Raw genomic sequence first — 11,765 nt, 5'->3', positions numbered from 1 at the left:
GGACTGCCAAATAACCAAATACAGTTCTAGATAGTACATTTTATAGATAGTTCTAGATAGTACATTGTATAGTAACATACACTAGGAGTGTATGTTACTATACATGTGTTGTTACAGTAAGAGTATGTTATTGTTGCTCTTCAGGGTGGAAATGTCTCAACAGTTTCCCACAGATGGAGGAAATTGTGTGTGTGTGTTATCTAATATCAACATCTGGTGCAATTTCATACCACACTGTATGCTACTATGCATGTGTTGCTACAGGAAGTTTATTTTATGATTTTATTCAGGGTGGATTTTATTTTTACAGTAACAGATTAGCCCAGATCATCCTATACAGTGCCTTGCAAAAGTGTTCAGACCCATTGGAATTCTTCATAGTTTATTGTGTTACAAAGTGGGATTAAAATTGATTTAATTGTACTGTTTACAACAATCTACACAAAATACCCTGTAATGTCAAAGTGGTTGAAAAATTCCACTTTTAAATGAAATAAAACGCCTAAAATATAGTTGTTGCGTGGGTGTCAGCTCCCTGAGTCAGTTCATGTTAGAAACACCTCTGGCATCGATTACAGCTGTGAGTCTTCTTGGGTAAGTCTTTAAAAGCTTTGCACGCCTGGATTGTGCAACATTTGTCCATTATTTCTTTCAAAATTCTTCAAGCTCTGTCAAAATGTTGGACAGCAATTTTCAAGTCTTGCCATAGATTTTTAAGCAGATTTAAGTCAAAATGGTGACTTGGCCAGTCAGGAACATTCACTGTCTTCTTGGTAAGCAACTCCAGTGTAGATTTGGCTAGGTTGTTGTCCTGCTGAAAGGTGAATTCCTCTCCCAGTGTCTGGTGTAAAGCAGACTAAAGCAGGTTTTCCTCTAGTGTTTTACCTGTACTTAGTTCCATCTCGTTTCTTTTCATCCTGAAAAACTACACAGTCTTTGCCGATGTCAAGCATACCCATACCATGATGCAGCCACCATGCTTGAAAATAAGGAGGCAGTATCTCAGTGATGTGTTGTGTTGGATTTGCCCCAAATATAAGGCTTTGCATCTATGCCAAAAACGATATTCCTTTGCTATTTTTGTTCTTTTCAGTATTACTTTAGCGCCTTGTTGCATAGAAGATGCATGTTTTGGAATAGTTTGTATGTTTGTATTCTTCTTCTTTAGGTCATTATTGTGGAGTCACAACAATATTGTTGATCCATCCTCAGCCATTGAACTCTGTAGCTGTTTTAAAATCACCAATGTCCTCATGGTAACATCCCTGAGCAGTTTCATTCCTGTCCTGCAGTTCAGTTCAGAAGGTCGTCTGTATCGTTGATGTGTCTGGGTGGTTTAATACATCATCCACAGCATAAGTATTAACTTGACCATGCTTGAAGATATAGTCAATGTCTGGTTTGTTATTGTTACCCATCTACCAATCACTGCCCTTCTTTATGAGGCTTTCTCAAAGCTCCCTGGTCTTTGTAGTTGTATCTATGCTTGAAATGTAATACTTGACTGAGGGACCTGACAGATGTTTTGATCTGACAGTTGGGGACAGATGAAGGGGTAGTCATTCAAAAATCATGTCAAGCCCTAATATTTCACACAGAGTGAGTCCATGTAACTTATTATGTGATTTGTTAAACCAAATTTGACTCCTGAACTAATTTAGGCTTGCCTAAACAAAGGAGGTGAATACTTATGCAATGAATATAATGTTGTTATGATAAAAAAATGTTTTATCAAAAAATATAATTGTTTTTTCTTCCTCTTTGACATTACAGAGTATTTTGTGTAGATTGTTGACAAAAATCTATTTTAATCCCACGTTCTAACACAATAAACCGTAAAGAAATCCAGGGGGTCTGAATACTTTTGCAAAGCACCGTATGTGAGGAAATTGTTTGTGTTGAATTTTTTGTGGAGTTGTATAAAGCTGAGTAGAGACTCAGCAGTAGCCACTTGTCTTTCCTGGTTTACTCTGACGTTAGGGTTACACTTCAGAGGTTGTGTGTGTGTGTGTGTGTGTGTGTGTGTGTGTGTGTGTGTGTGTGTGTGTGTGTGTTTGAGCTTGCCATCCGTGTCCTCTCACAGTACCTCATTGATCACTCACTGTCTGTTATTTTGTCTCTCCTTTCTGCTTTTCCAAAGTGTCTGTGTCCCATAGGCTTTTCCAAAGTGTCTGTGTCCCATAGGCTTTCCCAAAGTGTCTGTGTCCCATAGGCTTTTCCAAAGTGTCTGTGTCCCATAGGCTTTCCCAAAGTGTCTGTGTCCCATAGGCTTTTCCAAAGTGTCTGTGTCCCATAGGCTTAAGATTCTTCATTTGTTCATTCATATTCCATGTATTCCATTCTGGTCTGGGTGAGCTAGGTGTTAGGCGATGTGATGTAGCATGTGTTTGTGTTGCCTGCATATTGAATGGTGCTGGTGGTTGACTGTGAACACGCTAGCTAACAGACTAATGCCGTGCTATCTGTCATATCAGAGCCCAGGTGGAGGGAGGGGTCCTCTGCTCTGTCAGGCTTGGTGTGTTCTTTCTGAGACAGAAGCAACTATGCAGATAAAGACACACACACGCAATGTAGAGCTCACACAAAGACACTGCTGTTATCTAGATGGAGTGTGTCTGGTCTGGAGACAAGGCAAATGTCTGTGTGTGTGTATATGTATCTGTGAATGTGTGTGTCAGAGGATGACTAAGACAGGAGGGTGAGGGTTGTAGGTTGTAAAGCGTGTACTATGTGTGACTCAGTAGATGTGAGTATGTGTGTAAATATTCACTATTTGTTATGGCTGTCTGTCTTACTCTTCCTCTCCTCCTCTTACTCAGCTCTGCCTCGTAGCCCGGGCCCTGTCGATGGCAACCTATCCGCCAGCGTAAGGAAGGGAAGTAGTGACGAAGGATCTCCGTTTCACCTGGCAACCAGCTGCCCTATCCCCAGTGACCTTAAACTGTCATCCAGCAAAGACTCAGGCCTCTCTATCGCCTCCCAGAGGACCGGAGGTATTACTGCAGTGAGCCCCAAGAGAGGGCCCAGTCAGGACGAACTTACCCAGCTCAGGCGGCTTCTATCTGGGGTCGGCCTGGAACCTCATCTGGAGGACATAACTGACCTCCCAGCCTCCTGTAACGCAGCGAGGGAGATGGAGGGGGATGAGGCTGGGTTAGGGCAGCCTGTGAAGGCCTCTCCTAGCGAGAGGGAGTCAGACATCCTTTATGATGACGAGGTTAGCCCCGAGGCTAGCATTGGCTCGTTCTCCTCTGAGAGCATACCTGAAGCCCAGGGATTGGTCCAGAGTGGAAGTGGATACTCCACCCCTTCCACCCAATCATGGGTGCAGCAGCAGCAGATAGTCGTCAGGGGGCAGGACAGCCCTGTGGATACACTTTCACTGATTGGTCCAAACACCTTGTCACTTCCAGACATGCCCAATAGGGGGAGCAGCAGTAGAGAGTCAGTGAAGAGAGGAGTGGAGGGAGGGGTGGGGTCGCCTGTACAGACAGACAGTCACACACACGCCTCACACACCACCCATACACCGTTGCCCTCAGGGGAACCTTGCGGGCAGGAGGAGCTTGCCTCATTAGCCACAGACATTGATGAGTCCATCGAGCAGCTTAACCAGCTGATCCTAGATCTGGACCCCACCTTCATACCTGTTCCCACCCGACACAACCCCCTCCCCCTTGCTCTCTCCACCTCCCTCTACACCAATGGTAACAACCATACGACGACACATGCCAACGCCAGCCAATCAGGTAAGACCATATTAGCAGAGCGGGGTACCATTGATAGAATAGAAACCTGATAGATAGAAACCTGTTGAAATTAAATACCTGTGTGTCTGTTAATTTAATAAATGTATTTGAGATACAGTAGAATCACAAAGGTTTATTCCCTCCCATGTTCCAGTCTATTGTCCTCAGTAACAGTAGAATTATCAAATTGAGGAGGCCCCATCTCACAGAGGCGGGGTTATGGAAGGACATGTAAATGAAACAGATCAACAGTGGGCTTATACATTACAGCTGTACTGTTAAAGATTTCCATTGTGGAATCCCTCAGAGACATACCATAAAACAGCTGTCTGTCTGTCTGTCTGTGTGTCTGTCTGTCTGACTGACTGAGTGACTGTCTGACTGTCTGACTGTCTGACTGTCTGACTGACTGACTGACTGACTCAGTGACTGTCTGACTGACTGACTGACTGACTGACTGACTGACTGACTGACTTAGTGACTTAGTGACATGATTCCAGATGCCAGGCTAAAGAAAATAAAGTTGTTCCAGTTTTCAGATGTTTAGAGTGGTGCAGGTAAAGAGCTAGGTTTGGACATGTTCTCATAGCAGAGTTCAACACAGACACTTTATACACCTTAATGTAACACTGCCTGGCTGTGAAACTACCCTTCTAACCAAGGGAAGTCTGGCATGGTCCAGGGCTTGTCCACTGTGTTTGCTGAGTGGGTGTAAAAGTTTGCTTAAGCCGGTAATAGATACTTCTATATAAGCAGTGTAAAATCAGGGCCTCATAAGTACAGTACAGTAAATGACAAACTAACATCTTTAACATATTTTTTAAGCGACTGGAAGAAATGTCTTCACAGCCAGGAGTACATGTACTATAGCAGAACCCAATCAAACTTAGCTGTAGTTGTTGCAGGTGGAACTGAACTGTACTGTATGTACTGTATGTATTGTACTGTACTGTATGTACTGTACTGTATGTACTGAACTATATGTACTCTATGTACTGTTCTGTATGTGCTGTACTATGTACTGTGCTGTACATACTGTATTCTATGTACTGTACTATATGTATTGTACTGTACTCTATGTACTGTATGTACTGTACGGTTCTGTATGTACTGTAATATATGACTATGTACTGTATGTACTGTAATGTAAGTACTGTATATGCTATACTGTATATACTGTATATTACTGTATGTACTGTAATGTATGTACTGTACTGTATGTACTGTAATGTCAGTACTGTACTGTAATGTAGGTACTGTACTGTATGTACTGTAATGTAGGTACTGTACTGTACTGCATGTACTGTATGTACTGTGCTGCATGTATTGTATGCACTTTACTGTATGTACTGTGCTGCATGTACTGTATGCACTTTACTGTATGTACTGTACTGTATGTACTGTAATATAGATACTGCATGTACTGTACTGTATGTACTGCACTGTACTGTGCTCTATGTACTGTATGTACTGTACTGTATGTACTGTACTGTACCATATGTACTGTATGTACTGTACTTTACTGTATGTACTGTACTGTATGTACTGTAATATATGTACTGTAATTACGGTACTGTACTTTACTGTATGTACTGTGATGTGCTATACTTTATGTACTGTAATAATGTACTGAATGTACTGTACTATACTATATGTACTGTGCTCTACATACTGTATGTACTGTACTGTACAGTTTGTACTGTACTGTACCGTATGTACTGTATGTACTGTACTGTATGTACTGTACTGTATGTACTGTATATTACTGTATGTATTGTATGTACTGTTATGTATGTACTGTATGTTGTGTACTGTATGTACTGCATATTACGGTATGTACTGTATGTACTGTACTATACTGTACCCTACCATACTATACTGTACTGTATGTACTGTACTGTATGTACTGTACTATATGTACTCTACAGTATGTACTCTATGTACTGTACTCTATGTACTGTACTATATTGTACTCTGCTGTATGTACTGTATGTTTCAGGACAAGGGGATATTGTGACAACTAAGTGATACTGTAAAGGTAAAAAAATGAACTTTGACTTTTAGTCATACAGTATGATCAGTGAGGGGTTTGTTCCTCTACCTTCCTAGCTACCCCCTGCTAGTTCTGTCCGGTGTGTTTATTTCAAGTTTATTTGTCATGTGCACATGATACAGAAGGCGTAAAACAGTACAGTGAAATGCTTTCTTAAAAGCTCTTTCCCAACGATTCAATATTCAATATCAAGATTAGAGAAATAATATAAAGAGGTGAATAAGAGCAGCGCAAGGGCTACATTACAAGAACAGGAGTGAAGTTAAGCATGTACATCAGAGCAACTTGATCAGTTGGACCCAGTCCCAGACAGATGGAAAGAGAACATCTGGAAATGTTTGGGAATCTAGCATAAAGACCGTGTGTGTCGGTATCTACCATAGAGAGTTATCACACATTCCCAAATCCAGTTCAGGTGTTTTGGAAACCCTGCACTCCAGGGAAGACCTGCTCCGATTACAGAATGACGGTAATTCCAGACACCCTTCCGAACACCCCACTGAGGGCCTCACAGTAATTCACCGTGATTCATATCGCCATGGCAGCCAGATTCTTGTCGCGATGACAGCAAGCTTTGAAGTGATGCAGAGGAAGGGAGACACCATTGAGTAGCAACGAACATGCCCCACCCACCTGAGGATGGATTTTTCAGACATCTAATTCCTGTGTTTGAGGGGTGCAAAATCCTATTGTCACTTAAATCTTGCAGGGTTGATTGCTTTAATTTTACTCCTATGACTCTTTTATACTTTTATTGCTTGTGCCTGTTGTTTTTTTCCCCGTTAACATTACTAATGCAGAAATGTTGTAATGACCTGTCCAAAAAAAAACAGTAATGGCTGAAATAGGCTCAAATGAATATATTGTCTTTCTGTTGAATCTATAAGAACACTAAAGCCTTGTCTGGGAAAGCACCATCTCAACACTTACATCACAAGAAAAGAAATGGGTGCACATTTTTGGTGGAGTAAAAAAGAGTAATATTTTAATACAGTTGAAATGTTTAGAAATTAGTTGCGCTGAAATGAAAGCAACTTCCGAATATGAACACTTAGATTATAGTTATCTCTGATCTTGCAAACAATGTAAAGTATGTTTAGATGGGTGTAATCTAGTGCCAAGCGTGTTGATTTCAGTTCAGGTGACTGCAGGTAGTGTAGACAGAGCAGGTAGAGTAGACAGAGCAGGTAGTGTAGACAGAGCAGGTAGGGTAGACAGAGCAGGTAGAGTAGACAGAGCAGGTAGAGTAGACAGAGCAGGTAGAAGAGACAGAGCAGGTAGTGTAGACAGAGCAGGTAGAGTAGACAGAGCAGGTAGTGTAGACAGAGCAGGCAGAGTAGACAGAGCAGGTAGAGTAGACAGAGCAGGTAGTGTAGACAGAGCAGGTAGTGTAGACAGAGCAGGTAGAGTAGACAGAGCAGGTAGAGTAGACAGAGCAGGTAGTGTAGACAGAGCAAGTAGTGTAGACAGAGCAGGTAGAAGAGACAGAGCAGGTAGTGTAGACAGAGCAGGTAGAGTAGACAGAGCAGGTAGATGAGACAGAGCAGGTAGGGTAGACAGAGCAGGTAGTGTAGACAGAGCAGGTAGAGTAGACAGAGCAGGCAGATGAGACAGAGCAGGTAGGGTAGACAGAGCAGGTAGAGTAGACAGAGCAGGTCGATGAGACAGAGCAGGTAGAAGAGACAGAGCAGGTAGTGTAGACAGAGCAGGTAGTGTAGACAGAGCAGGTAGAGTAGACAGAGCAGGTAGTGTAGACAGAGCAGGTAGGGTAGACAGAGCAGGTAGGGTAGACAGAACAGGTAGACGAGACAGAGCAGGTAGGGTAGACAGAACAGGTAGATGAGACAGAGCAGGTAGAGTAGACAGAGCAGGTAGAGTAGACAGAGCAGGTAGTGTAGACAGAACAGGTAGACGAGACAGGGCAAGTGTTTTGTGGTTGCAGCCCTGTTCCTCACCTTTATTGTACTGTATGTACTCTATGTACTTATGTACTGTACTGTATGTACTGTAATATATGTACTGTAATGTATGTACTGTATGTACTGTAATGTATGTACTGTAATGTATGTCCTGTATTTAATGTGCTGTATGTACTGTATGTACTGTACTGTATGTGCTGTACTGTATGTACTGTAATATATGTACTGTATGTACTGTCATGTATGTACTGCATGTACTGTGGTGTATGTACTGTAATGTATGTACTGTAATGCATGTGCTGTACTGTATGTACTGTAATGTATGTGGTGTATGTACTGTATGTGCTGTACTGTATGTACTGTAATGTATGTACTTTATGTGCTGTATGTACTGTACTGTATGTACTGTATGTTCTGTAATGTATGTACTGCATGTACTGTAATGTTTGTGCTGTACTGTACTGTATGCCTGTAATGTATGTGTTGTATGTACTCTAATGTTTGTACTGTATGTACTGTAATCTATGTGCTGTGTGTACTGTACTGTATGTACTGTATATACTGTATGTACTGTAATATATGTACAGTATGTACGGTAATATATGTACTGTATGTACTGTAATGTATGTACTGTAATGCATGTGCTGTACTGTATGTACTGTAATGTATGTGCTGTATGTACTGTATGTGCTGTAATGTATGTGCTGTATTTACTGTGCTGTATTTACTGTATTTACTGTATGTACTGTATGTACTGTCATGTATGTACTGTATGTGCTGTGCTGTATGTACTGTATGCACTGTAATGTATATACTGTATGTACTGTACTGTATGTACTGTATGTTCTGTATGTACTGTACTGTATATACTGTTCTGTATGTACTGTATGTACTGTACTGTATGTGCTGTACTGTATGTGCTGTATGTACTGTAATATATGTACTGTCATGTACTGTAATGTATGTGCTGTACTGTCATGTATGTACTGTATGTATGGTGCTGTATGTACTGTAATGTGTGTACTGTATGTACTGTAATGTATGTGCTGTACTGTATGTAATGTAATGTATGTGCTGTATGTACTGTACGGTATGTACTATATGTACTCTACTGTATGTACTGTAATGTATGTACTGTATGTACTGTATTGTATGTACTGTATGTAATGTAATGTCTATGCTGTACTGTATGTCTGTAATGCATGTACTGTAATGTATGTACTGTACTATATGTACTGTATGTGCTGTATTTACTGTACTGTATGTACTGTATGTGCTGTACTGTATGTACTGTATGTACTGTAATAGATGTACTGTACTTTATGTACTGTCATGCATGTGCTGTATGTACTGAATGTACTGTAATGTATGTGCTGTACTGTATGAACTGTAATGCATGTGCTGTACTGTATGTACTGTAATGTATGTGCGGTACTGTATGTACTGTAATGTATGTGCTGTATGTACTGTATGTACTGTACTGTATATACTGTAATGTACTGTAATGTATGTACTGTATGTAGTGTACTGTATGTAGTGTAATGCATGTGCTCTTTGTACTGTACTGTATGTGCCATATGTACTGTACTGTATGTATTGTACTGTATGTGCTGTACTGTATGTACTGTATGGGTGGGACATGCGTGTTGCTACTCAATGGCGTCTCCCTTCCTCTGCATCACTTCAAAGCTTGCTGTCATTGTGATATGAATCTGGCTGCCATGGCGATATGAATCACTGTGAGTTACTGCAAGGTCCTCAGTGGGGTGTTCGGAAGGGTGTCTGGAATTACCGTCATTCTGTAATCAGAGCAGGTCTTCCCTGGAGTGCAGGGTTTCCAAAACACCTGAACTGGATTTGGGAATGTGTGATAACTCTCTATGGTAGATACCGACACACACGGTCTTTATGCTAGATTCCCAAACATTTCCAGATGTTCTCTTTCCATCTGTCTGGGACTGGGTCCAACTGATCAAGTTGCTCTGATGTACATGCTTAACTTCACTCCTGTTGTTGTAATGTAGCTGCTTGTGCTGCTCATATTCTTCTCTCTCTATCTCTCCTCTCTCCTCTGTCACACCCACTCTCTCCCCATTCTCCTCAAGTTATTTTTCCTACAGTGCGGTCAGCTATTGTTGTTGTTAGTGGTGGAGGTGGTGTGGCTGAGGAGATTGATTTGTGTGGAGTTTTCTAAAGGGAACAGATATTACGTCTTCTGAGGATGGTTGAGGTTTGATAATAATTACATAACACTGTTACTGGGTTCACCACACACAGTATTGTTGTTCTGGTAAAACTGGGTGTTGGACAGTTGTGATGTCTGTGGTTTAGTTAGTTTTGAAATCTTGAAAAATGGCGCCGATAGAGAGGGCAGCCGAGATTCTAGACCCTAGGCAATTTTGCAGTATTTTGTTTTTTTATGTGTTCTTTTATACATTATTAGGACAGAACGTTTTTGTTATTACATGTAGCCGGGAAGAACTTTTGTATATCAGAGTGGTGGTAACTCACCAGCATTACCAGTATTACGACCAGGTATACGACTTTCCCAAATCGGATACTTTGTTCATACCCCCCAGGGCAATTGAACTGATTCCAGAGGCTGACCCAAAACATCGCCGGCAGAGAAGAGGTACTCAGAGTGGACTTCTAGTCCGTCTCAGGAGGTGCGCACACCACCCACCGCTTCAGAGTATATTACTCACTAATGTTCAGTCTGGATAATAAAGTTGAAGAGCCTAGGGCAAGGATTTCCTTCCAGAGAGACATCAGTGATTGTAACATACTCTGTTTCACGGAAACATGGCTCTCTCAGGATATACTGTCTGAGTCCTTACAGCCAGTTGGGTTCTCAGTTCATCGCGCAGACAGGAATAAATATCTCTCCGGGAAGAAGGAGTGTGGGGGTGTATGTTTCATGATTAACTACTTATGATGTGATTGTGATAACATACAGGAACTCAAGTCTTTGTACCGAGTACGCTGAGTCAGGAAGCAAGTTCAGGGAGTGAGTGTTTTAAGAAATAAAGGCAACTAAATACAAAACAAGAAACACAAACAATGCACAGACATGACACTGAAAGAGAAACAATAACGCCTGGGGAAGGAACCAAAGGGAGGGACATATATAGGGAAGGTATCAGGGAAGTGATGGAGTCCAGGTGAGTCTTATGACACACAGGTGTGCGTAACGATGGTGACAGATATGCACCATAACGAACAGCCTGGTGACCTAGAGGCCGGAGAGGGAGCACACATGACAGTCCTTTTGTTCACCCGACTTTGAATACCTCATAATCAAATGCCGACTGTATTGCCTCCCATGATAATTCTCTTTAGTTATAGTCACAGCCGCTAAAACACAGAGACAAAGTGGAGTCGCAATTCAATGTCTCAAACACGAGACGTTAGTGGAAGGGTCTACAGACAATCACGGACTACAAACGGAAAACCAGCCACGTCAAGGACACCGACATCTTGCTTCTGGAAAAGCTAAACACCTTCTTCGCCCACTTTGAGGATAACACAGTGCCACCGACGTGGCCTGCTACCAAGGACTGTGGGCTCTCCTTCTCCGTAGCCGGCATGAGTAAGACATTTAAGAGTTTGAACCCTTGCAAAGCTGCCAGCCCAGACGGAATCCCTAGCCGCGTCCTCAGAGCATGCGCAGACCAGCTGGCTGGTGTGTTTGTGGACATATTCAATCTCTCCTTATCCCAGTCTGCTGTACCCACGTGCTTCAGGCCATTATTGTTCCTGTACTCAAATCAAATCAAATGTATTTATATAGCCCTTCGTACATCAGCTGATATCTCAAACTGCTGTACAGAAACCCAGCCTAAAACCCCAAACAGCAAGCAATGCAGATGTAGAAGCATGGTGGCTAGGAAAAACTCCCAAGAAAGGCCAAAACCTAGGAAGAAACCTCGAGAGGAAACAGGCTATGTGGGGTGGCCAGTCCTCTTCTGGCTGTGCTGGGTGGAGATTATAACAGAACATGGCCAAGATCTTCAAATGTTCATAAATGACCAGCATGGTCAAATA

The 11,765-nt window shown here is 41.9% G+C and overlaps 1 protein-coding gene across 2 annotated transcripts in view; it reads left to right on the top strand.

The window, feature by feature from the left end:
• LOC139409430 (tensin 3, tandem duplicate 2) overlaps positions 1–11,765 on the top strand; it is an 88,278-nt gene that overhangs the window by 36,763 nt on the left and 39,750 nt on the right. For both annotated transcript variants that reach the window (XM_071154579.1, XM_071154580.1), the window contains one exon: positions 2,820–3,749. In XM_071154579.1, the coding sequence (XP_071010680.1) occupies positions 2,820–3,749 (930 nt within the window). The remainder of the gene's footprint in view (positions 1–2,819; positions 3,750–11,765) is intronic.

This window comes from Oncorhynchus clarkii, chromosome 5 (genome assembly GCF_045791955.1).
Source record: "Oncorhynchus clarkii lewisi isolate Uvic-CL-2024 chromosome 5, UVic_Ocla_1.0, whole genome shotgun sequence".
NCBI lineage: Eukaryota > Metazoa > Chordata > Actinopteri > Salmoniformes > Salmonidae > Oncorhynchus > Oncorhynchus clarkii.
This window is presented reverse-complemented; position numbering and strand designations above follow the sequence as displayed.